The 27602-nt window shown below is 47.8% G+C and overlaps 1 protein-coding gene and 1 non-coding gene across 8 annotated transcripts in view; both read left to right on the top strand.

Annotated features, from left to right (window-relative positions):
* NAP1L4 (nucleosome assembly protein 1 like 4) overlaps positions 1 to 23430 on the top strand; it is a 47770-nt gene extending 24340 nt beyond the window's left edge. For 4 of the 7 annotated variants that reach the window (XM_023183535.2, XM_023183538.3, XM_023183537.2 and 1 more), the window contains 8 exons: positions 2577 to 2648; positions 7493 to 7632; positions 8849 to 8994; positions 11933 to 11955; positions 12982 to 13101; positions 16053 to 16082; positions 16538 to 16594; positions 22234 to 22463. In XM_023183535.2, the coding sequence (XP_023039303.1) occupies positions 2577 to 2648; positions 7493 to 7632; positions 8849 to 8994; positions 11933 to 11955; positions 12982 to 13101; positions 16053 to 16082; positions 16538 to 16594; positions 22234 to 22272 (627 nt within the window). In that variant the 3' untranslated portion in view covers positions 22273 to 22463. Of the gene's footprint in view, positions 1 to 2576; positions 2649 to 7492; positions 7633 to 8848; positions 8995 to 11932; positions 11956 to 12981; positions 13102 to 16052; positions 16083 to 16537; positions 16595 to 18567; positions 18606 to 22233 lie in introns of all 7 variants that reach the window. The other 3 variants (XM_031933874.1, XM_031933875.1, XM_023183539.2) reach the window with 2 other exon arrangements.
* On the top strand, positions 3422 to 3544 carry LOC111520653. The gene has a single exon (XR_002724734.1). It is a non-coding gene; the product is annotated as a small nucleolar RNA SNORA54 (small nucleolar RNA).
* Positions 23431 to 27602: the final 4172 nt, after the last annotated feature.

Genomic DNA, 27602 nt, shown 5'->3' with positions numbered 1-27602 from the left:
GCGCCCGGCCAACAATTATGTTTTAATGTCTGGTGTTGGAGTCTGCCATTTCTGAGAGAATCCCTTTCCTTTTTAAGGGACATAGTCTTGCTATGATGCCCAGCCTAGAGGTCAGTGGCTTTTCATAGGCACAGTCAGTGCACTGCTGTCTCAGTCTCTTGGCCTCAAGTGGTTCTCCCAAGTAACTGGGACTGCAGGTGTGTGCCACTGTGCCCAGCTCATTTTGGTCAAATATTAAATTCCAAAGTTGGATTAACTCTGAGTCCCTTTGTTCCAAATCTGGGGATAGTTGAAATATATTCCTTCAAGTAGAGTGGAAAATTTGAGATGGCGGCTTTATGATCTCAGTGTGATGCTTCCAGTGTTGTTTGTGCCTTTGCTTCCTGAGTCTTGAGTGTCTGCCAGGGTGGGGCATTGCCTTATATCTGCCCTGGACATTTAAATTTTGACCTACAGGGTACATGGCTGCTTGAGGAAATTAGAACATAATGGTTATTTTACGAAGGTTGGGAAAACATCAGTGGGCACTGCGTCTTTGAGTGGGATGAGTTTGAAGTTCCCAGTGCCATCTCTGGAGAGCGTGCTGGTGAAGGTGTTCATCTTGGTGATTGAGAGCCAGTGCATGCCTCAGTGGGTGGCATGCGCAGTGTTGGAGACTGAACATCGCATGCAGGTGTGGCCCATTTCACAACTGCCTTTGGGTTACTTTTTGTCTAAATACTTGCAGGTATCCTTTTGTTGCTGTTTTTGTTTTCTATAATGTCAAAAGAGTTGAAAATTAGGACTCACTTAATGGAAAGTCAGGCACAGAAAGGGAAATACCTCATGTTCACACTCATGTGGGAGCTACAAAAACGGCTCACCGAAGCAGAGCTGTTAAAGGCTTGGAGGGAGAGAGAGGGGAGGATAAACAGGGAGAGGTCCGTTGTTGGATACAGAGTCATTGCTAGATTGGAGGAGTAAGTTCTGGTGTTTTCTAGCACTGTAGGGTGAATGTGGCTAACGATAATTTAGTGTGTATTTTCAGAAAGCTAGAGGACGGGTTTTGAATGTTCAAAAATAAATGTTTGAGGTGATGGTCTTGATTTATTACACATTGTATATGTGCATCAAAATGTCACTGTGTCCCATAAATTAGTACAGTTGTTACATAGAAATAAAAAAGGGAAAAAATGATTTAAGTAAAACTTAATGGAACTTCAAGACATTTTGAGGTTCAGTGCCCAGGCTTCAGGGGTAAAGAAGGGACTATAATGTTACAAACGAAGCACCTGCTGCCAGTGCATGTTTATGAGGATTCAGGTCTTTCCACTCCTCTTCTGACTTTCCTCACTTGAACCTTCTAAGCTGACAGGTATCAGCAAACTCTGAGTTTAAAGAAATACCACTTGTAAAATGATACAGACAGATAAGAATTGTACATTCTTCCATGGTGCCCGCAAGTTAGATCTCAGACACGCTCTGTGTAAGTGTCCTTAAAGAAGTTACCGCATGTGGCTGGGCGCGATGGCTCATGCCGGTAATCCCAGCACTTTGGGAGGCCGAGGTGGGTGGATCATGAGGTCAGGAGATTGAGACCATCCTGGCTAACACGGTGAAACCTCATCTCTACTAAAAATACAAAAAATTAGCCGGGCGTGGTGGTGAGCACCTGTAGTCCCAGCTACTCGGGAAGCTAAGGCAGGAGAATGGCATGAACCTGGGAGGCGGAGCTTGCAGTGACCTGAGATTGTGCCATTGCACTCCAGCCTGGGCAACAGAGTGAGACTCTGTCTCAAAAAAAAATAAAATAAAGAAGTGACCGTCTGTATAGTGAGTTTTGGATACAGTCATGAGCCACATAACACATTTCGGTCACAACAGACTGTATATAGGATGGTGGTCCTGTAAGATTATGATACCATATTCTTACTGTACCTTCTCTGTGTTTAGATACACAAATAATTACCATCACTAGCTGCTTCCAGTATTCAGTACAGTCACAAACTGTACAGGTTTGTAGCGTAGGCGCAATAGTGGATAGTAGGCTGCACTGTCTAGGTTTGTGTAAGTATACTCTGATGATCACACGCCGAATTGCCTAACGGTGTGTTTCTCAGGAGGTGCCCCCATTGTTAAGGCGTACAACTTTATTGCCACAGGTGGGGAAGCTGGTTGCCAAGGCTATAGCTGATCTAGCCTTCTCTTCTGACTTCCAGGCTTCTGCTCTGTTTACTCAGCAGTCTTGGTTGGTAGCATTTCTGATCTCTGTGTGCAGTGGCAGCTGGTGGCAGGAAAGCAGTGAAGGTCCTTGCCCCAGTATTGCAGGCAGGTGGGTGTCAGTGGCACTGCCTTTCGCTGTCAGTGACACCCACCGTTGCTCCACACTAGGGAAAGGGGACACCTTGGTGCTGCTTCTCTATGACAGGGAGTTGGTGAATAATTTTGAGTTTCTTCCTGGTAGTTATTGCTTGACAAGGACAGAATTCCAGTAGGGCTAGTTATGCAGCATCTGGGAGCCCATGCAACCATGACTCTTGGGGAGAGATGTGCTATTTTTTAAAAGCCGGTTGGAATTTTTTTCTCTTTTTGATTAGGAATATGATGAACCAATCTTGAAACACCTGCAGGATATTAAAGTGAAGTTTTCTGACCCTGGACAGCCTATGGTGAGTACTGACTTACCTTCTGGTTGGCATCAGAATCAGTCCACAAAGATGGAAGAACTTGGAGCCAGGGGCAAGAAACCCACAAAACCCACACTTAGCCACTCATCTGCTGGGCAGCCCTGGGCAAGACAGCTCTCCAAGAGTTAGACTGAGTACCTCATTGTCTCTTTGCTCCGTGAGAGTTAGACGGGGATCCCATTGCCTTTCTGTCTCATGCTTGGCACTGTAGTCGTGAGTCTGTGCTGGATGATTTGACAGTGATGCAGACCATGTGATGTTTTAGACCCTACAGCCAGGTGGGCACCAATGCAGGAGTCAGACTGCAACTCCTGGACTGTGGTGGTGCTGTCCACTGTGCCCGCCCTCGGTCTTGTAGTTTGTTTACTCGGTTGGTTGGAGATGATACCGTTCTTTTCCCAAGTGTCTCTCAAGTTCGCATGCATCTAATGTATATTTTTAACGTTTAAAAAGATAGGAGCTATGTACACATATGAACAGCACTTATTCGGAAATCTGAACCTACTAGATTTTACCCTAAAAAAAAAAACACAAAGACTGAAAAATGTTTTCCTGCTCTTTGATTTGTCCTGAAACAAATCTTTCCAGTATGCTTGCTTTGTCGTATCATTGCAATAGTCATGTTAGTGGCATGGATCAGCCTGCCAGTTGATAAGACAAGCTTGACTAGGTCAGCCCTTACTTTTATCTGAGGAAACATGCTCATCTTCAGATGGCCTCCCCAGGCTGTCTCATCCTAGCCTGGTTCTCCCAGGGAGCACTGTTCGTTAACCTGTTAGCTGGCTGTAGCTAATGGGTTCCATTCCGGTGCAATAGCATTTCCAGCGACACATGACTGACTGACTGGTGGCTTTCAGTTTCAGGTCTTGGAGACAAATGCTGCATGACAGGCTGTGGGTTAGGGATCTTGCGGGTGGGTGATGGTGGTAGGGACCTGGGACCAGTCACCAGTGTCTTCCTTCCTCCCCATCTCAGCACTGGGGCCCAGGCTAATGGATGAGGGCCACTAGGCGTGGGATTTCTTCAGTACCGGGGCCCGGGCTAATGGACGAGGGCCACTAGGCGTGGGATTTCTTCACTGCAAGTGCTGCAAGTAATGCCTGGGACAGCAGCAGGGGCAGGCAGTGGATCCACCTGTGTCTGTCCCTTCTACTTTTTCCTGTCTTGTTTTCCACTATGGAAGGTGACATTTGGGTGTCTCTCCAGGTGGGGCACTGGGAGTCAGGAGTGGTGCCTGCTCACCAGCTGGGGGCTGCCTCCAGAGGGGACACCCCATCTTCTCTGTCCCATGTGGGTCATAGCAGGTCCTTCTTCCTGGGCTTGCATCTCTTCTGTTTAGACTTTATCACAGGGCCCCCGGGAGCCGCCTGGGCACGTCTGCCTAGTTTGCCCTCATTGGTGTGCATTCTCTTCCCCATGGCGTGAGTGTGTGGTGCTTTAAGGTTCTATGTGTGTTTTCCTTGTACTTAATTCATCCAGACTCAATTAACTTTTTTTTTGGGTCAGTTCCTTTTTTTTTTTTTCCCCTTTCTTTTCTTTTCTTTTTATTATTACTATTTTTTGAGACGGAGTCTCACTCTGTCGCCAGTCTGGAGTGCAGTGCTATGATTTCGGCTCACTGCAACCTCTGCCTCCCGAGTTCAAGCGATTCTCCTGCCTCAGCCTCCCGAGTAGCTGGGATTACAGGCGTGCGCCACCACACCCAGCTAATTTTTGTATTTTTAGTAGAGACGGAGTTTTACCACATTGGCCAGGATGGTCTCAATCTCTTGACCTCATGATCTGCTCACCTCAGCCTCCCAAATGCTGGGATTACAGGCGTGAGCCACCGCACCCGGCCTCTTTTTTCTTACTGGACACCTGTTTGATGATTTCCTAGGTCAATTTTCTTTCTTTCTTAACCTGTCATCTTATTTTCCTCCATCTCATGGTGGCTCATAGACTAGAGCTCTGGTTGTGGTAGACTGTGGACCAGTAATCTTTTTTTCTTTTTACTTCCCTATTATAAAAGTCATATGTAGAAAATATAGGCAAGTGTAAAGAACACCATACAAATCTGTCTTCTATAAGTAAATATCAGCAGCTTAGTGAGTTTCCCCATACTCTTTTTCCTTTGTAAAATTATTATGAAGCGTCTGAGGCATTTTAAGTTATAAAGAGAAATGAAACTTCAAAATGAGTCTTGGCTGGTGTTTTTGCAGCTCCTGACCATGCCTCATTCCCTTCCCTTGAGCCCTTGCCCACCTGGACACACTGCACACGTATGCCACATGGCTCCTGCCACACCACACGGTGTGTGCACAGTGTCACCCTGCTGTCACATCACATAGGCTTGGCTGGGGGAATAGTTGTTACTGCCGCCATTGGCTATAAAATGTTTTAACGTTCCCCTGCATGCACCACCTCTCCCGATGTAAATTGTTGCATTATGATCAGCATACTTGAACCCAAATTTGTGTTAAATTAAATGTTTGATGATTTATTTAGTTTAGATTCCTTTCAGTGTACTTTCTGAGTGAAAGAAGATGAAGCTTTAGAAGGCCCAAAGGTCGTTCAGTTGGGATTACAGGCGTGAGCCACCCAGGCCCTGCCTAATTTTACATTTCTTTAGTTGCTTGTAAGATTGAGCATGGTTAGCATATTTGTGGCTTGCCTGACTGTAGTGCATGTGTGAATTAAGCAGTCTTATCTTCAAGCCACTTTTCATTTGGGCAGTTAAACACTTTCTTGAATCATCTCCAGTTGTCTTTGGGTTACTCTTGACTGAACAAAGTCAGAGGGGAGAGAAAAAAGGAAAATAGGAAGAAATATGAATCTATCTATAGAAAAGTAGGCTGGGTGTGGTAGCTCATGCCTGTAATCCCAGCACTTTAGGAGGCCAAGGTGGAGGATTGCTTGAGCCCGGGAGTGTGAGACCAGCCTGGGCAACATAGAGAGAACTGGTCTTTAAAAGAGAAAGTAAAAAGGAGGGGGAAAAATGAGTAGGACGTGGTGAAGGACCACAAGTCTAATAATACTGTTTGTATGATTGGGGTCATCCCATGCCCTGGGTTGGTTGTCCACACTGTGGTCACAGCCTTAAACAGTTCTGGGATCACAGCAGTCTCTCCATTGGTTGGCTGCTTGCCTTCCCTCTTTATGTTGTTGTTGTTTTTTTTTTTAAAGCCCTGGAGGGTTGGGAGATAAATTGGAATTTTATTTGATGCTGATTCCCTGTAGCTGCCTCTTTCTTTCCTTGTGACTTACCAGGCAAGTGACTGGCCTTTCCTTTGTGTGGTTCATCTGCAGTGCCCTACCCGCTTCCTTTGCTCTTGCCAAGGCCAGTGGAGAGCTCCTAGCCAGGTCCTGCTGTCATCGCTTCTAGAAACCAACTAGACTGTCTCCCTGATCCTGACTTCCTAAGCCCTCATGGCCCCCCTCTCCTCCTCCACCTTTCTTTAGAAGTTACTTTTTCAGTTCTCCTTTGTGCAAGTGATTTGTTTGAATGTATAAACTTTTTTTTGAGGAAATTATTGCTATATTTATTTTTTTAGTCCTCTTAATTTCCCCTCCATTGATGGTTTTACCATTACAATGAAAATGGAAACAGCTAACGTTTAATAACCAGCCTTGTCCATAAACCCGGCTCTGTTCTAAGTCATCTAGATTAACCGTCAAGGCAGCTCCTAGAGAGAGAGAGTTTTTTCCAGTTTCTGGAAGGGATGACAGCAGGATCTGGCTAGGAGCTCTCCACTGACCTTGGCAATGGAGGAAAGCAGAGCACGGAGACATTGAGTAGCTTCCGCGAATTGACCAGCACTGAAGGCAGAGAAGGGATTTGAACCCAGGCTGTCTGAGCGCAGAATTGGTCTTGTAAACTATCTATAAATTACTCAACCAAGCTCATTTTCCAGGTTTTTCTTTTATAAATAGGGATGAGGTAAATGTCTTTGCACATACCAATGTATCATCCAGGTATTTTTCTCAAATTGAAGAAATTCCTCAAAATGGAATTATTGAGTCAGGGAATATGCCTTTTTATTTTATTATTTTTTTGATATTGCCAAATTGTCCTTCATAAAATCTGTTGACAGTATATGAGTGTGCCCAGTACCCCAAAACCCTGGCTGGGTCTACATATTGTTATACATTTTGCCCCAAAGAAAGGCATCTCATTTTGGTGTTCCTGTGTTTTGTTACTTGTGAGCATAAATGCCTTGTTGCTGCTGTTGGATGTTACCTGTGCCTGCATTCGTGTTTGCATCGTTTTTCCCGGTGTGCTTACCTCTCTTCCAGGTCTGTAGCATGCTTTGTAAGTGAGGGATGAGCTTTCTGTCCTTGTAGAGATTTGTTCTTTTCTCCCACCCACCTCCCGGGAGAAAAGCTGTGGGTCATTGCTTTTACTGCACAGCACAGAATACAGACCCTGGCTTCCCCCAGCAGGGTGGGGGCTGGGGCTTAGGCTGAGCGGAAAAGGAGAGGAGGAGGATGGACTGCTGGTGCCCCTACTTTCCCTTAGTCACCTTCCCTCCTTCCAGGAAGCAAGAGTTGGGAGCAGCTAAGAGAAGCTAGGATTCCTTAGGAGAATTTGACCCCTATTGGTGAGGAGGCATTGGAGCGGGACATGCCCCTGCTCATGAACTGAACAGATATTTCCCTCCAGTCCATCATTTGTTTTTTTTAAGTTCATACAGGCCTTTTTTGCAGTGGAGGAGTTTCTCTTGTTCCATGGCCCTATCTGTTGAGCTTTCCCAAAATAGCTTCTAGTCAGTGTTGTGTACTCCAAGCAATCTGTCCTCGTTATTTTTCGATTTTGACTAGTGCTTACTCTGAGTTTCTGCTTTTAGTCTTTTGTGTTAGAGTTCCACTTTGAACCCAACGACTACTTTACCAACTCAGTCCTGACAAAAACCTACAAGATGAAATCAGAACCAGATAAGGCTGATCCCTTTTCCTTTGAAGGTCCTGAGATTGTGGACTGTGACGGGTAAGAAAATGTCATTCTACCTTGTTTTTCTGAAACAAAATCGAGATAATTTTGTAACTTGATGGGTAAGATAGAAGTAAGGAGTAAAGTACAGTCTTGAGTCTGCTTTAAAAGCCTAGTAGATGGATATTTCCATAGTCTTTCAGTTTGGGAATGCTTGTAGTGCAGAACTTGGAGATGGTGGCTGAACCTGGGAAATGAGTCACGTGGTTGCACGTGCAGGCCTTTGGGATAGTGCCCAGTTTCTTCATTTTAATGAAAGTATTGGGTTCTCTAGACATCATGAATTGAAGTTCTTAAAATTGAATTCATGGATTACCCTCAGCAAATGAATACTTATTGAATGAATGAGTCTGAGTCCAAGGCTGTCAGTTGATTGCTTTGGAGATAGGTAGGGGCAGCATAGCTGTTGTTTGACTCGTTGATTTCAGGCTTTATAAATCACTAAAGAGAGAATTTGGTTTAGAATTAATTTCTCCAGGTTGGATTGACTGAGAAATGGTTTTAGTCTTGACTTGAAACAATTAAGTTTATTTACCAGAACTAAGTACGAATTGTTAATTCAGGACTTTATTAAAATCCTACTGGAGTAATTTAGAAAAATGATTTTCCAGGGCCAGGCCATCGTGTGAGAAAAAGGCCTGGCCTTTCCAAGCATGTTCTTAAGCGGGCAGTATTGAGATCTGCCAGGTGTTTCCTGGGTCCATGGTGATTGTGTGTTAGAGAGCATGCTGTGCTCAGCCCTTGCCAGCCTCCTGGGGCTGGAGTGGTCTGCACTGGCCATCAAGATTCCCAGTGGCCACCTGTTTCCTTGTTCCAGCTTATTCTGCTCACTTGGCTGCCTTGAACAGCAGCAGCAACTCCTGCTTCCTTGGGAAGCTGCGGACAAGTTGTTGTGCATCGTACAGACTTGACACAAGGGCTTTGCCACAGAATACACCTTTCGGAGTCCTGATGAAATGTCTTGGGAAAATAATACCATTGTTCCAGAAGTCTAAAGTTTGAGGCAGTGGTCACACCCAAGTTGAAAGAGGACCAGGCCATTTCTCTTTTGTCAACCTCCAGATGAACTTCATGGGCCATTGTATTTGGTTTGCAGATTGGTTTTATTTAGTTTTGCAGGTTTGGCATAGAGCTGTGGTTTGCTTCCTGCCTGCATTTGTAATGGATTTTTCTCATGGATTGTGTGTTCATGACAGCTGTCTTGTCCTGGTAGGTGTACCATTGACTGGAAGAAAGGAAAGAATGTTACTGTCAAAACCATCAAGAAAAAGCAGAAACATAAGGGTCGAGGCACTGTTAGAACAATTACGAAACAAGTACCCAATGAGTCCTTTTTCAACTTCTTCAATCCACTGAAAGGCAAGTCTGTTGGTTGTTAATATTCATTATGTACTTGTATAAAATAATTTTGGTCACCTGATAGATTCCTAACACCCAGAGACTTTAGTCCTGTTCTTTCAGGCAAGTGTGGTCAGTAGGGGTACATTGCTGTGTCCCAGGCTGTTCTGTTGGTGCGCTGGCAAGTTTATTGTGGGGGGCAGAGGTAGCTAGGACAGTAAGAGTAGGATTGTCATCTTCTGCAGGAAAGGGAAGAGCTTTACTCTGCTTGGCTGCAGCTCAGGCAAAAACTTGCAGTTCTGTTTTAATAAAACTGAATAGAGTGTTTGCACCTGGGCTGCTTCCTCACCTGAAGCACCCTTCTCCACCAGCTGGCATTTCTGCCCCTCTGTTGTGTCTGTTTTGCACCCCCCAGAGACCACTCCCAGCCTCGGAGAGCTGCTGGGTTTGCTCTCCAGGTACCCGTTACTGCTGTACACTGGTTCTAGTTGCGCTGCTTTTGGATCATCTGCTTAGTCCCCCTTTCCTTGTAATTTTATTTTATGCACAGTTTGATAGAAGTTTTTGGAATTTATATATTGTGAGAAACACAAGTAGTTGGGACTTTCAGTTTTGAAAAACATTGGCAGAATCACAGCTTGGAAGCTGCTTCCATTTATTTATTTATTTAAATTTTCCTAAGTGGTAAAATAAAGATGAGACCTTTGAACTAGTAAAGATTGACCAGTTGATTTTGAGAGTAAATTACTTGGGATTTTTCATATAATTTCCTAATCGTGAGAGAATGTGAAGTTCAAACTACTTGTCAGTGTTAAAATATCCATATTCTCTTTAGTTTCCATGAACAAAAACATAATTTGAAGTGAAGAGATGCCATCCCCTGCTGCAGATAATCAGTTAGTGTTGTATGTGGGGCCACAGGGCGGCTCTCTTCTCCAATCTGAGTGTTTGAGTTTTTTGATTTTTGTCTCTGAGCTTAGCACCCTTATTTATCAGGCTACCCTTCAGAGTTCAGTTCGTTATTTTAATTGTGGTGCCTATTTTCTGCAATTAGACTGAACATAGAAGATGCAAATATATATGGTTTGGGGAATGAGAGCAGTCATAAAATTAGATACTACATTTCATTTTCTTTTGCAAGATTCCTTTTAGACATTTGGGTTGGGCATATTGGAGATTGTGAATTCACCATGAAGCAGGGGGGCTTTACTTTCTGGAATCACTGACTTTGTGTAGTTTCTTAAAACTGATTTAAAAATAATTTTTTGTTGGGCGCGGTAGCTCACGCCTGTAATCCCAGCACTTTGGGAGGCCGAGGTGGGTGAATCGCCAGGTTAGGATATTGAGACCATCCTGGCTAACATGGTGAAACCCCGTCTCTACTAAAAATACAAAAAATCAGCCAGGCATGGTAGCGGGCATCTGTAGTCCCAGCTGCTGGGGAGGCTGAGGCAGGGGAATGGCATGAACCCAGGGGGCAGAACTTGCTGTGAGCCGAGATTGTGCCACTGCACTCTAGCCTGGGAGACAGCGCAAGACTCCGCCTCAAGAAAAAAAAATAATAATAATTTTTAGGATAAAAATGGAGTTGATAGTGGACCCAAGGGAATTTTTAAGTGTTTTTTTTTTTTTTTGGTAGGTTCTAAAACTTTTATAGTATGGTTGCACAACTCTACAGTTAACACACTGAAAGTCATAAAGTTATACATTTAGAGTGTATGCCTTTTGTGGTATGTAAATCCCATCAATAAAGCCACTTTTAAAGTAATCAAACACATAATACCAAATGGTAAGTGCTATGACAAAAATTGAGGATGGGTAGGGAGTAGGTAATGGGGTAGTGAAGGAACAGACAAAATGAACTCCTGTGGTATGAAGTGAAGGAGGCATTAGCTAGTGAGTCCAGCTCCGTCTTTGTCCTTAAAGCTACAAAGCCAGTCCAGAAGTATGAGTGCTCAGAGTCCTTGTGCTGATTCACGACCCCGGCCAGAGTGCCCTGGGGAGCATGCTGCTCCAGCGTTTAGACACCCAGCCATGCCCCTAACCCATGTCTTAAACCCCCGGGTGATGCTGGCACACTGAGGCTTGGGAGCTCCGCCTTGCTCATGGGTGGTGTTTACACACCCAACGCTCGTATCTCAGCAGCAAACAGCAAGTGCTGCCAGGGTTGTGGTTGCTTAATGGGAAGAGAGACTCAGAAGAGCCCAGTGAAGATTGAAAAGGCAGGTATGAGACTAAGCAGAGTAAACATTCAACTCCTGATGAAGGTCAGGGTCTTGTAGTAAATGTTTCTAAAATCAGGGGGTTGGATCGTGTACCATTTGAATGTTGCATGGCTTCATTGAGTGTGGTTAGAAGTCCCTGTCTGTGTTGGTGTGCTTAGCTCGTCTAAGCATCAGCTTTCACTGAGGAGCTGTGCCACTCTACAGGGGGCACTGATGGGCATTTCAGCACTCTCCAAACAGTTAGAAATGCAGTTTCTGCCTCGCTGAGATGGAGTGCCTTAGTAACACTCACAGCTTATAAGGCTTAAGGACTTTCTCTTTCTCTCCTGCACCATCACGTATAGTTCTGCAGGACATGAATTAAATTTCCCCATAAAGCACAAATGCACTGAATGGCCACATGGCCATAGCCTGGGGGCTGTTTGCCTTTCCTCCTGTTAATATATTAACCCTCTCAAAATGATTTTCTCAAGCTTGAGTGCCAGCCCATGGCACATGATGGAGGAGAGGGGAGGGAGGCATAGGGGCACTCAGGCCAGCTTCAGAAGTGGTGGATGGAGCTTGCGAAGATGTCTGTCAGGAGATGCAAGGCTTTGGGGATTTCTAGTTTAAACCTCAAGGTGAAAAATGTTACATTTTGTCTACCAGCACAGCTTTCTCCTGTGTGGGCTTTAAAATTCTGGGACTTGTCACTGTAACTTAAATATATTTTGTCTTTTTTTTTTTTTTCCTAGCATCCGGGGATGGAGAATCACTGGTAAGATTTGTTGTTAATAGTCTAATTTTCCTATTGAAGTCTCTCCTGAGTGAATGTCTGTCTGCTTGTTTAAAAAAGTCCAGTCCTGGCTGTGTATGGATTGCGTATGCCTGTAATCTTAATGCTTTGGGAGGCTGAGGTGGGAGGACTGCGTGAGTCCAGGAGTTTGAGATCAGCCTGGGCAACATAGCACAGCCGCATCTCTACAAAAAATTAAAACCAAATAAAATAACTGGCCGAACACAGTGACTCACGCCTGTAATCCCAGCATTTTGGGAGGCCAAGGTGAGTGGATCACCAGAGGTCAGGAGTTCAAGACCAGTCTGGCCAATATGGTGAAACCCCGTTTCTGCTTAAAATACAAAAAAAAAAAAAAAAAAAAAAAAAATTAGCTGGACATGGTGGCAGCGCCTATAATCTCAGCTACTCGGGAGGCTGAAGCAGGAGAATCACTTGAACCTGAGAGGAGAAGGTTACAGTGAGCTGAGATCGCACCACTGTATTCCAATGGGCGACAGAGGGAGACTCTGTCTCAAAAGATAAAATAATAAATTAGTTGGAGATGGTGGTGCACTGTGTAGTTCCAGGGTCACTGGGGCCCAGGAGCTTGAGGCTGTAATGAGCTGTGATTGCACCACTGCACTCCAACCTGGGTGATAGAAAAGTAAAAGTACGTGTTTCATATGTTGGTTTCAGTAGCAAACCTGTAGTGCTTTAATACTGCCCGTTCCCCATATGTGAGACTCTGATACTCCCTACTCTGAGTGAGACCTTTGGACAAGTGATGGAGCTGTGGGGCCCTCAATTCCCACTTGCTCTGCCATTTTGCTTCAGTAGCTCTTTAAAGCTACTTGAAATTGTTTTAAAGGGGCTTTGAGTGTCTAGTGGCTGTCCCCCAGCAGTGCAGGAGTTTGGTGTTTTAAGTCAAGTAAATCGTAAGTGAGGGGCTGATGTTTAGCTGAGGGTGGTGAAGCGAATGTTTTTATCCCATTAAAATGAGTTAACACGTGGGTTTTTCCTCCTCAGGATGAAGATTCTGAATTCACATTAGCCTCCGATTTTGAAATTGGACACTTTTTCCGTGAGCGGATAGTCCCGCGGGCTGTGCTGTACTTCACTGGGGAGGCCATAGAGGATGATGACAATGTATGAGGCTCGGGGAAGGGGGGCTCCCACCTGGGTGCTTATCTCTGTTGGTGCAGAGTGGCCCTGAATTGTGGCTTGGGAAACCCCCATGCCTAATCTTTTTATGACAAAATCAGTCAGATATGTAGTCTAAGCTGCTGTCCTTGTTGTGAGGGGAATATACTTGAAGAGGAGAGGTCTGAGGAACAGCAGAAAAAGCAGGAGTCTGTGAGGCAGTTTCAGAGGTGATTGCCAGTTTCCTATGTGAGCCCTGCCTAGTGATTCAACAGTATTCTCTAAAAACCTAAGCTTCAGGGAACTTCTAAACATGGGGAAAATCATGGAGGTCTGACCACAGCAAACATTTATTGACAGTGGACTCATGCTAGCCTGTATTTCATCAACCCAAAAGAAATAGAAATTCCTGAACTTCTATCTAATTAGGTAAAAAGGAAAAAGACCCATGCTCCCAAGAAAACAACAAGATTGCATGTCACTTTCCTTTCTGGGCTTGAGGGAAGCCAGCTCTTCCATGGTCAGAACTTGCGGGCGCACAGCCCGTGCACTGCTCAGAAACTCCCATCCTCACCAAGGTTCAGGCAGCTTCAAGTCTTCTTGATCTGTGGAAAATAAAGTTTTGTTTTATAGAATGTTACTGGAAGTATGTTCTAGATGACAGTCTGTTGCTTGTGGAGCTCTTAGGTTTTGTGGCTGCGCTAGGTTTCTTTTCTTAGAAGGGCTGGCCTGTTGGGGCTTCAGACAGGGCGGCAAGAGCTTAGGTGGGTTCAAGGGCCTTTGCCCCCTGTGGCAGTAAAGACCAACATCTCCTCACACCCCTCCCATTGTACTGAGTTCCACCAGTGGGGAGAATAGGCCAGCGTGCTCTTCGTCAGCTGTTAGGTCTGAGACTGTTTGTTTAACTTCTAAAACTCAACTTGCTGGCCCATCCCTAGGCTGGGAGGTGATTGTAGGTCAGGGAACATGGACGGTCAGGTAGCTGCCATGACATAGTTTTACGGATTCTAGACCAGCACTTTCCAATAGAACTTTCTCTGTTGATGGAACTAGCTTCTGCCTGCTTGGTCCAGCGCAGTAGAACTGACCACTTGAGGACTTGAAATAAAATACGGCTGCTGTGACTGAGGAACTGAACATCGTTTACATTAGTTTAAATAGTGAGCTAAGGGCTAGTGGCCACACATTGGAAAGCTTATCTCAAACTTTTTTGATCATACACCCATCAGTTTAAAAGACTTGAATATGCATGTGTGCTATTTGTTTACTTATGTGCGGTGTCTGTACTACTGGTGAGCACTGTGCCACATTTGCTTATAGTAAATGTATATTTCATTCATAATATGTTCAGCACAGGTACTACTGATAAGCAGTGTCATTTAGAGGCTAGAAGTGCCAGCTCAGATTAGACTGCTTAGACTCACATCCCCACTCTTCCCCTTAGTAGCTCCACCACCTCCTTAAGCTTCAGTTTCCTCAGCTGTAAGTAGAGCTCATGGTGAAGACTCTGGTTACTTGTTAAGCCCTTAACATGGCACCTGAACATAGCCCTTAACATAGCACCTGGCACAGAGCAATGACACAGTAAGTGTTGGCATAAAAAGTCCCACCTGCCCAGGTGGGTGATGCATCTGGAGCAGCCCCTGTGCGCAGCCCCTCAAGGGCGAAATGCTGTCCTTAGAGCTTTGGAATAGGCCCTGGAGCCTGCTGTTGGCCCGTTGGGATCTGACCTGAAATAATAAAGACTTCTTTATTAAGAAGTCTTTCCCTGGCCGGGCGCGGTGGCTCAAGCCTGTAATCCCAGCACTTTGGGAGGCCAAGACGGGCGGATCACGAGGTCAGGAGTTGGAGACCATCCTGGCTAACACGGTGAAACCCCGTCTCTACTAAAAAATACAAAAAGCTAGCCGGGCGAGGTGGCTGGCGCCTGTAGTCCCAGCTACTCCGGAGGCTGAGGCAGGAGAATGGCGTAAACCCGGGAGGCAGAGCTTGCAGTGAGCTGAGATCCAGCCACTGCACTCCAGCCTGGGCGACAGAGCGAGACTCCGTCTCAAAAAAAAAAAAAAAAAAAGTCTTTCCCTGTCTGATGCCAGTTAGGATCCTTAGAGGGAAAGGGTGCTGCACTGTGGTCACGTCTCATCCTGGCTGCTGCTTGGCGCCAGGAGGCTGTGCAAACGTGAACTCCACACCGGCACAGTAAGATCCTTCTAAGTTCCACTGAAGGTGGCTCTAAGGAATACATGGTGTGAGCTCAACAGAAAGGGAAACGTTGATAAATGAAACTGCATTTTCAGTGTACTACCCTGGTTATGCAACCAGTAGTGATAAGGTGGTTTTGCTTTTCATGTAAGTTTCATGTTTGAAACTTGATTTTCAGTTTGACCAATGATGTCTTTGGATGTAGGAGAAACTGATTCAAGACAATTGACTAATGTTGGAGGTTCACCTTTGAGCACCTTAGTGTTTAAAGATTAAACACCAAAGTTTTAATATATTTCTACTAAGTGTTTTTTTCCCTGTGTGTGAGATGTAAAATGATACCCAGGTTCCTGTATCCAATAACGTTATGCTACTGGTTAGATCAGCCTTGTAAAAAATTTAAGGAAAGCAAATTCATTGGTTTACAAAAATATTTTCCTGTGTGCCTGCTCCTTGGTGTGAGAACACTCAGGGCAGAGCTGTGGTGCCAGGTTCCCAACTGTGTCCAGTGTACAGCCTGGCTGACCAGCTTCCTATCCTATTCCTTGTTTTGCGTGACTTTCAATTTCCTGGCGTGCTTTTAAAATGCATTGCACACAAGCAAATGACTCCTCAGCCAAGCGAGGCCCAGCAGGCAGCGTGGCTGAACTTTCTGCTCTTCTTAGGCTTGATCAGTGAGTCATTTGATGGGACTGGTGTCTCGGGCAGGCTGCTGTCATGTTTTGTAAACTTAAAAATGTTTTTCTGTGTTTTTCCAGTTTGAAGAAGGTGAAGAAGGAGAAGAGGAGGTAAGAGACAGGTTTATGCAGTGCCACTTACCTCCCTGAAGTTGTTTTTTTGCTTTTCTCTTCTTGAAGGTTATGGACTCACAGGGCTGTGGTGCACCCATTTTTTGTGGTGCTGTCTTTGACTCTAACAATGTTCTTAAAACACTAAGCAGAAATGCATAGCAAATGCTGTGACAGTTTTTGACCCTGCAGTTGGCTTATGAAAATGTATGTTAGAAAATAATCATTTAACAAAATCTACTTTTTCAGAATTGTGTTTCTTTTAGGGCTGTCTGTGAGAACAAAAAGATACCTAGAAATAATTCTAAGTGTCCAGAGGAAGTGATGAGTCACTTGTGGGTAGCAGTAATTGATTTCCATCTAAGGCAGTGTATTGCTCCGTGTGTTTGTGGATTGTGAACGCCACAAGAGTTTAAATCTTGTCATTCCAGCTAATTCTCACTTTTTAAATATAGGAATTAGAAGGTGACGAGGAGGGAGAAGACGAGGATGATGCAGAAATTAACCCCAAGGTTGGTAACTTTGGGGCCACCCAGACCTACTTATTATGCTACACTCTTAGACTTTTAAAAATGTTCCCCACTTGGAGGCAGCAGTGTTAACAGTATTCATTATTCCCTAATTAGAAAGTTTAAAATGTGTCAGAAAAATACTGGAATGATCATTCAGGCACTGTGTATATAATTTGAGTGTTGAGTGTACATGTTCAGTAGAAGCTTTTCCAGCTATCTCAGGCTGTGTCTTAGTTACATAGACTCCTCAGTGGAGCAACTTGACTTTCCCAATGTTTCATTCTTTTAAGGTAAGGTAATGATTTAACTGACAACATAAACTTTTCTTTGTGCGTGTTTGGAAAAGGTGCAAAGAAGGGACTTGGGGGCTCTTTTTGTTAAGGAGCAGAATAATGGGGTTGTGGGCATGATTTGACAGTTGCACTTGAGCTGGGCATGCCCAGATGGTGTGTCTAGATATCTCATCTGTCTCAGATAATTTAAAATATATTGGGAAGGTTTACTAAAGAAAACTGAGTTGGAAATGAGTGGGCAACCCCATTAATTTTACCTGCAAATTTAGATTTTTATTTGTGGTCTCAGAGTAACTTAAGGTACTTTGACCATTTGACACATTTTAAAATCAGAACTGCTTAAATGTCATCCTATAGCTGTCATAAGAGTTTCCTCTCATAAAACATGAAATGTGTAGTTCCCTTGCCTCTTAAAATGTATATTATGGGCTGTCAGAATACTAATGTTACCTGGTGTTTTTGTAATGTGTCTCTGTCCGACCAGATGTTTTTTGCTTGTTTTTACCCTTGTTTTTTGGAGTGTGCACTAAGCTGTCAGTCTGATATCCTGGCTCTGTCATCAGTTGGTTGAAACCAGCTATTCCCATGAATGCGTGTTCACAGTTGTGGTTCCTTCAGGGAAGGGATGGGAGAAGAGCTTTTAAAACTTTTTTGAGAATGTGTCTTTTAAAGACTCCTCTGGGAATAATATGCCCATGGAAATGTTCATCTTCTAAAGGTTGGCCTGTTGATGTGGGAGGTCTCTGTGCTGAAAGTGTACCTGTGCTCAGCACCATGGTGGTGGGCGGTGAGGGCTATAGGAGACCAAGGCCTGGGTCTGCCTTGCGTGGATCGCAGTGTAGGGACAGGGAAGATGAGGGCTGTCAGTCAGCCCGTGAACAACGCTGGGGGAATAAATGCTGCCCATCACTGCTCTGCAGGGTGTCTGATGGACCCAAGGGCCACGTGTGTTTACTGGGCCATGTTTCCGCCCTGTGGGCGCTGAATGGACGCTTTCAAGGTTGCAGTTGTAAAGCAAGGACTGGGGGCAGTTGGCAGGGCCACCTCCTCAGACTCCGCGCACAGCTGCCTCTGTCCTTGTACTTGTCTCTCCCCCTCCCTGTATTCTGTGCCTCGGCGTCTCTTTTCCTCCCCTCTGTTGTTTGTTCTGCTTCCTTCTGTCACCTTGGAGAACCTTGAGTCTCCTTTCACATCCCAGGTTTCTAAAAAGCATTCTCACCAGCCATTATAGAGAACGTGACGTGGTGGATTACAGGCTAACACGCCATGAGACCACTGATAGGTTTTGTTGGCTGGGGGAGAAAGGACGAAAAACATGTTCAGGCTAATGGTGTGAATGAAGTTCAGAGACGGCCGGGCATGTGTAGCTGGGATAAGGCCAAGCCTGCTATCCCTGTCACATGCACCTTCCAAAGAGATGGCCAGTGTTAGAGTCTGTGCAAGCCAAAGAAAACAAGGAAGGAAGGGAGGTTTTAGTATTGGGGGCAGTCTGATAAAAGCGAAAATCATGCTTCTGCCCGTTTTGAAAGTATGATCTGGTGTTGAAGTTGTTCACCCCGAGTTCAGTATCTTGCAGCCCTTTTGTATCATGAGAAATTGTGGCCGTTGCCTCCTGTATAATTTTGTGCATTTCATTTTCTTTCATGCTGACAGTTCCTTTCAATTTTTTTCCCCATTTAGGTGTAATTTTTGTCTGTTAATCATTCATACGTTTCTAGGTAAGGTGGAATTCCATTCATACCTAACTTCCAAACTTCTGATCTATGCTTTATACAATGCATTGTTTTGACTTTGACTAAAGAGGGAGTTGCTGTCCAGGCACACTCACTGTGTCACAGGTTTGACATAGGGCTTTCTGAAGAACACTGTTTTTGTACAGGTGTCTGTTACATGTACTTTTAAAATCAACGAACCAAACCTAGATTTGGTCCCTGCTTTCTGAGCCCAGTGTTTCTTGCTAACCAGGTAGCAAAGATGTAACTTGGGTGTTATTTTCATTGCTGATGGTACTGCTTTCCAGCAAGAGGGCCCTGGATGGTTAGCAGTCTGTAGGGTTGCGCACACAGGCCACCATAAGCAAGCAGTCCTTGCAGAGCGTATAACACACTGGGCCCAGCTGTGCCCAGAACACACACTGTGGCAGTTGAAATCAGCCCACTGTCATTACCAGCACGTGTCTGTTGAATATCTATACTTTTTGAATTCATGTTTTGTGCAGACCAATAGGTACACAGAGGGGTAACAGCTTTTACTGTGCCAGCATTTTTTATCTGCAGTGTTAACTGGCATCTGTTTTGGTGTTAGCACTAAAAAGTACTGTTGTGAGGTTGGCGGAGAATTCTCTAATTGAATGAAGCAAGAACCAGTTGGAGATTAAAGTGAGTGTCAGTAAGCCTGGAAGCTCTTTCCACCCCTCACTCTCTTCAGTCCCTGTAGCTCGGCCCTGTCCTGGAATGGCTGACAGGAGGCCGTAAGTAGACAGAGGCCCTTGCCCGTGACGAGACCCGTTCACTCGTGGCACTCTTGGGATGTCATGGGAGAAAGCAGAGAGGTGGGAACAAGAGGTGCCGCGAGAAACCCCATGACCGTAGCAGGGCCTCTGCATGCCGGGGTATGTAGGCACTCCGATTTTAAGGGTCTCATCATGGAACGGCAGCATGATCCTGGCAGCCCATAGACCAGATGTCCTCGAGGTCTTAGCACCACCGTCTCCCTGTCTTCCTCATGTAGGCTGCTTTCATGGGAAACTGATGCGTACATAGGGCAGATGCAGCTCTTGGAACAATTTTGTTTTCCAGGGACAGGTTTGAGAATTTGCCTGTATGTTTAAAATTATGTTTAGCTGCTGTTAATTCCCGTTGTCCCCTCATGTCTGAAGAACTTAGCCACTCCTGTTCCACCTGTACCCTCACCCACTCCTCCCATGCCACCAGCTCTTTTGAAGAGAATCCCCAGTGCATGCCACCTGTCCGTATTTCAGCATGCATCCCTGGAAGAGAAGGGCAGGGTGTGACAGTAGCAACCCCAAGGAGTGTTACCCTGAGGCCACTGCCTCTTCAGCCATAGAGCTCTGGGCACTTGGGGCTTCTTCACCAGCGCAGCTGTGTTCGAGTGTGTTTTAGTGGCATGTCTTTGTTGCCTTTCTCAGGTCGAGTGTTATCTGTTAAAACCCCACCTTTTAAATGGTCCCATGAGACATGAGATTTTTTTCCTATTAGTTGGTACGTTTTAAAATGCCACCTCCCCCTCCCTTGATAATCTTAGCGTCGATTAATGACCCAACCATCATTAAAATTTATGACATGAGATGAAGGATGCTTCAGTTTAGGAGTTTAGGTGCAGTTTTGTTTTTTTGGTTTTTTGGGGTTTTTTTTGGCATGTATCACAGGCTGAAAACAATTGGTGTCTCATGTGTAAAATTCACCTCTAAAACTGTCAGTCACTTGCAGAAGCTCCAGCGTGCTGTGTGAGCACCAAAGCCTGGCAGGGGTGGGCCATGTGCTGCCTTCCTGCCCAGAGGGGGCTGTGCCCTCAGGCACGGGGGAGGCAGCTCTTCCCAGAGCCAGGTACCTGGCCCACTCCCCTCCAACAAGGCACTGGGTCATGACACCAGTCTTGAGAGTCTGTTCTGTGTGGACTCTATTCCCTCTAGAAGTCTTCACCCAGGATATTGGTTTTATTTAGGACAGATGAATACTACATTCTCATGGTTGAAAATGCCTGTTACATCATTTCTGCAACTTAGGATAATTTAGATTTATTTCTGGTTGAGCATTCCAAATCTGGAATCCTCCCGTGAGCATTTTCTTTGTTTTGGGTTCCAGATTTTGGAGTGTCTCAGATTTGGGATTTGGGATGCTCAATCTGTGGTAGGATAAATTATAAAATCCTGTGTATGACATGACGTAGTATTTGCATACTTAAATGCACATAAAGATGGAGCCTGTCACCCTGTTACCAGCCCCAGTCTTCCCCGTCCCTGCACAGCTCCTTTACTGACCTCCCGTTTTCTAGGCGTGTCCCTTGGTGGAGGCACACTGCTTGTTCCACTCCTCCCCTCACTGCACCTGCCCAGGGCGCCCTGCATTCCCCACACTCTTAAGGCCAGTGGCTCAGTGCCCTTGGCTAATACACTGGGCCACCTTCAGTCTACCCTTGAATGTCAGATTGGCAGGTCTCAGTTGATCTTTTTGGTGAGGGATTTTGGTCAGCGTCATTTTGTCTCGGCCAGGCTCTTTAGGCAGCCTGTGGGGTGGCTGAGATTGGGAGCCTAGACTAGGGTTCAAGGTTATTGATTTTTTTTTTTTCATCTTGTATACATATTTTTTTGACTCTCCCTTAAATGTGATTTCCCAAAGAAGGAACCGTAGCCTCAGCTTATACCATGGAAGATGTCATTTATGGTGACCCAGGGGTCTTCCTGCCCCATACAGTCCAAGTTCTTGGGTTCCATAGGCACGCTGGATTAAGAGCAATTTGTAATCTTGGCCAGAAATCACAGGTTATAGGTCCATGAAGTTACTAGCTCAGGAGCATTAGCAAGATCATGTCACATTTCTTAGGCTATTGTTGGCCTCCACACAAATTCATGGAGTTGCTGGATGTGGTTTAAATAGTACAAGATCTCTGTGTTAGATAATATTGGAGTTAATCCATTCCTCTGGGAGGGAATCATGTTTCCCGAATGCTGTTACTGGAAGGATAGATAGCATTCCCCCTTGGTGAGACTGTTAAGAGAGTGAGTGACAGACGGAGCTCTTGGGAGTGGCAGCTCGTCATTTGTTGGTGCAGTACAGGCCACCAGAGAGGATGGATCTGCTGGGGCACAACCTGGTAGTACAAAGAGCAGGAACCTGCTAGAGGAGAGATTTGCTGTCCATGAGCGCCAAGGGTCCGGCCTACCCTGAGACAGATGTGCCCTTGAGAAATGGGCACTGTCGGCACCAAGAGGGGTTGCCTCCGCGGTGGCCTTCCTGGGTGGAGCTGCCCGTGTTGAGCGCACTGTGCTCTGTGTGGGCAGGAGTGCCGGCTGCTTCCCAGCCCTTTAATGGGCAGCCTCCTGGAGCTCCACCACCCCAGGGAGCCCCAGAACCCTCCTGCCAAACATGACATGAATTTGAATGCTTCAAGGCATAGCTTTAAAAACAAAGCAGCCCTGCTTTGACTGTGCAGGGGTAGGGGGAGTTAGCTTTGTTCTTGTCACTATACTTTTAAAAAGTATATTTTCAGTAACCATTTTTTCAATGAGAATGAACTCATTCAGTCTTGGCTTTCGTTGTTGATTGGAGCTAATTGGTGAATGGAGCTGGCTTTGTTCTCTACAAGCCTTGTCTTTTTCATTGACAGAAGGAACCCAGCCAGCCGGCGGAATGCAAGCAGCAGTAGGAAGCGGAGGCGGGTGCCTGGCAGACCGACTGTCCGGACTCCAGGCCTGTGGGCGGGGCCTCGGTCCTTGCCGCAGCACAATCCCGTCGACAGCGCTTACTCCATCTAACTCGTTTTCAAGTGCATGATTTTCACTTTCACTTTTCCTTTTTCCTTATTATTTTGCTTAACTTGTACAGTGGCAACTGAAATGCATTTCAGAAATAGGAGGTTTTGTCCAGCACCCTCTGCAGCCTTGGTGCCTGTAGCTCTGGACTTGCCTGGGCCCTGTGGGAGGGCCCCATAGACCACATCGGGGTGGGGGGGGGGTCACTTGGCAAAAAGGGCCGGGGTCTGATGTGGTTCCCAGGATCTAGAACCTCTCCCGCCCTCCTGCAGTTGGACTGAATTCTTTCCTTTCATTCGAAGAAACCCACTTGCTGTTTCCAGCCGCTTAATCTGCCGAGTGTGCAGCCTGCATCACCTGTTACATGCTAATCATCTCAGAAGGGCTGTGTAGAGTAGGGCTGTGTTCTTCTTAGGATGTTGCTTCTTAATTTTCTTTTTTTAAGGGATGGGTCAGGGTTGTGACACACCAGCCCAGGCAAGAGCTGCTGCGGGTCACCTCATATTTATTTATCCCTTCTTGCCCGTGAGGACTGCGGCCTTTCGCTGTCACTCGTCCTTACCATTTCTGAACCACCTTGGTGACCTGAGTGGAAAGATGTGCCACTTCCTAGCGGGAGCAAGGCCTGTGCGGAGGAAACGCTGCTCCTTGCCACCAGGGCTGAAGACGCGAGCCTGTCCTCGTGATGCAGGCGCCGCCCTGCTGCCGGAGCCGGGCTTTGGCGGTCTTCTCCAGTGAGGGGCTGGGCTGGGAAGTCCTGCGTTTCAGTTGAGCGTATGAGCGTCAAGTCCTGCTTTCTCAGTAGCCACATGGCTGGGCCCCACCATTCATCCTGGCTGAAGGTCCTGGGTTTGGTGTGACCGGTTGGCGGCTGGTGGGTGGGGTTTCCAAGTGGGGGGCGGCGCTCTCCAGCAGCCTGGGGATGGCCGTGTCCGCACCGACCAGGCCTGTGGAGAGTGCTCAGCCTAACCTTAGAACACATTTGTAACAATACAGTGTTTTCAATTTGTACAGAATAGTTAGAATATTCTATTAAAGTTGTGAAACATGGAGTCAGCACTGTGCCATGTCGTTCTTTGTAGGGGAATGTGGTGGGGAAGCAGGTGGGTGCCGTCTGCTCCCCTCCGGCGGCTCATACGTGCCGTACACCCTGTTGGACTCTGTTGAGCCCTGGGTATTATTGGTGGCTCCAAGACTGGTTGTACAGTTTACTTCTGAGGCCTTGAAAGCTCAGTTTGAGGCAGAGGCTGCTGTAGCCGCCCCCACTACACCTTAGTCACTGCTGTATGTAGGCAGCTTCACTGTGGGTCCAGGGGAAGACGGTTCCCTCCCCCAGGAGGGGAGCATTTCTCAGAGTTAGTGGGACTGTGCCTTGTCGATCCAGAAGGCTCCAAGAGGAGAACTTGCTGATAAAACCCATATTAGGTCTGTCTGCTGTCTGAAGCTTTTCCCGGTGTGTCTTCCATCCACGGTGAGAGGAGGCACTCCACTCAAACACCTGCCGCACTGGCGCTTCTTGACCTGACCGTGGGAATCCCAGCCTTGGCAGCACTGACTGGTGAATGAAACTCCCGTCATGAGAAGGCAGCCATGGAGCTGGCTCATTGCTCCCCACATGGCTGGCCCTGCCCTGCCGCCTCCAGCTCACCCGTGGGCTGCCTTCTCCCTGGGAGCAGCAGGAAGGGGAGGTGCAGGCTGGGAAGTGAATGTCTTTCCAGCATACCCCCAAGGGCTGTGGAGCCTGACGTCTGTGCTTCCTGCACCCGTTCTTCCATCCCCATCCTGTGAAGTACCTGGGGGAGCTTGGTCTCAGGCTCCCCGGCCTCAGGGTGGCCCCATGGGTGAGCAGCACCCTGGCCTTGGTCTGCCCAGGGGCAGACCCCATAATCCAAGGGGCAGGTGCCATTTTGCAGTGACCCCTCATCAGCTGGGGAGATGAGAGCCCTGCACACTGTCCTGTCCACTGGGTGCCTGGCGTGCCTTTTAGGAAGGGCTCTACAGGCTTGTGGAGTGCCCCTCACTACCTAGCTGGGTGGTTTTAGATCAGATTTGCACAAGTGGGGGAAAGGGGGTGTTAACATTGTGGCTTCTGGGGATGGATTTTCCTTTTTTTTTTTTGAGGCGGAGTCTCGCTCTGTCGCCCGGACTGGAGTGCAGTGGCCAGATCTCAGCTCACTGCAAGCTCCGCCTCCCGGGTTTACGCCATTCTCCTGCCTCAGCCTCCCGAGTAGCTGGGACTACAGGCGCCCACTACCTGCCCGGCTAGTTTTTTTTTTTTTTTGTATTTTTAGTAGAGACGGGGTTTCACCGTGTTAGCCAGGATGGTCTCGATCTCCTGACCTCGTGATCCGCCCATCTCGGCCTCCCAAAGTGCTGGGATTACAGGCTTGAGCCACCGCGCCCGGCCCGGATTTTCCCTTTTGAGTAAGAAGTGTGTAGTGTGTGAGGACCCTGCACCCACCTGCCGTGCATCCTTCACAGAGCTGGGTTCTTGTGTCCCCCACTGAGTCTGCCCCTTGGGAGCGCCTGGTTCGTGGATGCTGCCCAGTTCCAAGGACATCATCATCTGGGTGCAGGACCTCAACATGAAGCCCGGGGAGCTGTGGAGGCCTGAGGGTGCAGGTGCCTGGTTTCCCCCAAGACCTCAGCACCTGGCCTCTGTCACCCCTGCATGGCCGCTGTGTCCTGCCTGCTCCCCAGGGTCTCAGGAAAGGGAAGGTCATTCTCCAGTGGCCAAGGAGCCCAGGAACCATCTCAGGCCCAGGCCATTGTCAGCTCCGGGACCTCAGCCATGAGTGGTCACAGAAAGTTGCTGAGTGGTTGAGAGGTTTGCCCAGAGCCACCATCTGGAAGGCAGCTGGAAAGTGGGGGCTTGTGGCGGCCACCCAGCCTGGCCTGGGTAAAGGGTGGCTGCTTCCCTTCTGGTCCTGGGGGCCAGGGGGTGCCGCCATAGAACCTCAGCTCTGCTAGCCCGGCCCTTCCTTTGTCCCTACTGAGCCCCCTGCTGGGGAGGCAGACATTCACCGTCCAGCCCCACCCCAGCCCCTGCCCTCCCTGTGGCTGTTCACCCCGTGCAGGAACTGAGACTCAAGAGTGGCGCTGGGGTCAGGGCAGGAGTTTGGGGAGCAGCCCAGGAGATGGGAGGTGGGGCCTGGGGCACCCCCCTGCACAGGTGGCTGAGACGCTTCTGTCGACTGCCATCACACGGGTGCTTCTGGGCAAGGAGCGAAAAAACCCACACAGCAAGCAGCCAGGCACGGAAGACGGCCTCTGGAGGGCCCCAGTTCTGTCTGGTTCTAGAACCTGCAAAGCTGCAGTGCCGGTGACTGCCTGGGAGGGATCTGGGGCGGGTGGATTGACCGAGGAACCCTTTGGAGGGATGCAAGTGATAACACAGGTATATACTGCTGTCAGAACTCTTGAGTTACCTCAAAAATGGGTGTATTAGGTTATGTAAGTTAGTCCTCAATGAAGCTCGGTGTTTTTTTTTTTTTTTTTTTTTTTTTTTGAGACGGAGACTTGCTCTTGCCCAGGCTGGAGTACAGTGGCATGATTTCAGCTCACTGCAATCTCCACCTCCCAGGTTCAGGTGGTTCTCCTGCCTCAGCCTCCCAAGTAGCTGGGACTACAGGCGTGCACCACCATGCCTGGCTAATTTTTGTATTTTTAGTAGAGATGAGGTTTCACCATGTTGACCAGGCTGGTCTCGAACTCCTGACCTTGGGTGAACCACCCACTTGGCCTCCCAAATTGCTGGGATTACAGATGTGAGCCACCACACCCAGTCTGAAGCTCAGTTTTCAAAAGTCCCCCAAACAGGGTGATTCCACTTAAAATTCTGCTTTTTCCCTTGAGTCAGGAGCTGTGACTCCCCAGAACCTGACGGCTGCTGCTTTCCCCGGCAGGGTCACCTGGGACCGTCTTCCACAGCTGCCTGGCACGTGGGTCTGCGGGTGGTTGTCCCCCAGGTCGCCCTACCTGGCCAGTCTGCTCTCTAGGCTCATGGCCCCCGTTCATGTGGAGCTGGGACTAAGCCGACATCCCACCCTGCTCCTGTCCTGCTGCCCAGCAAACCTCTCCAGCCCCAAGGGGCCACCCATGGGGCCAGAGCCCCCTTCCCCAAGTCCCAGGTCCAGGGCTTCCTGCCACCCCACCCATCTTGTCCCTCTCTCGAAATGCCCCAGGCTGCCCCCAACCCCATCACTGGACAGGCTGAGTCAGCCTGGGCTGCCAGGATCCAAGCTTGCCCCTAAGGTGGGAGGCAGCCAGGGTGAGTAGGTGGAGCCCCTGCCCTCTGCCTGGCTCATCCAGGCACATCTTGATATTACTGACCACTGACCTGCCCTTGCTGGGTCCTTGGCTTGCCTGGCTCTGAGTCAGGACTCGGCTGGGCAACCAGTGAGCAACAGAGGAACAGCCGGGGGCAGCGGTGGGAGAAATGACCATCCCAGACTCAGCCAACCACAGCTGCAGTGCCCTGAGGGAGCCCTGGGCCTGCAGAAGGGGTTGCTGTGTGCAGAAGCCTATATGGCTCCCCACCAGCCAGCCCGACCTGGCCGCAGCCTGGCATGGACTTCGGCCTCTGCCCCAAAGTCCTCAGAACAGGTGCCTTCCCAGGTTCCTTCTGCTGGAGCAGGCACCTCCTCCCCAACCTGCCCCAGGGAGCATCTTCATGTGGAGTGGGGGGCCCAGGGGACCCCAGGCCCAGCTGTTTCAGCCCCACCCACCAGGAGACACTGGCAAGCAGTTGTCCCCCACAGCAGGGCCTCCTGGAAGGATGCCTCCTGAGGCTGGCCCTGGTTGAGTTTCTGAGGCTCTGAATTTGGTGAGGGTTTCCAGGCACCTCATGCGCCTGGGACCTTCCCCATTTAAGAGACAGACCCGAAGCTCAGGACAGAAGCCAGAGCCCAGCTCTTGCAGGGTGAGGCCTGGATGCCTCCTACTTAGGCCAGGTCACCTTGGTGTGCCTGAGGGAGGCCCCGCCTGCCAGGCTGTCCCCAAGGTGCCAATCACTGGCCCATCCTGGCTATGCTGACTCATGGCTCTCCGAGGGCGGCAGCCGGATGTTACTTACCATGACAACCCAACAGCTTGGCCCAGCCCAGCTGAGGAGAAACGGGGCAGCTACAGCTGTGTCCAGGACCCCACTCAAGGCAGACCCACAGGTCACCCTTGTCGGGCTCCTCAAGAAGTCTGTGGTGTCCACCAAGTTTCTGAATCTCCC

This window comes from Piliocolobus tephrosceles, chromosome 13 (genome assembly GCF_002776525.5).
Source record: "Piliocolobus tephrosceles isolate RC106 chromosome 13, ASM277652v3, whole genome shotgun sequence".
Classification (NCBI taxonomy): Eukaryota; Metazoa; Chordata; class Mammalia; order Primates; family Cercopithecidae; genus Piliocolobus; species Piliocolobus tephrosceles.
The sequence above is the reverse complement of the archived record's forward strand: the minus strand, read 5'-3'. Positions and strand labels throughout refer to the sequence as shown.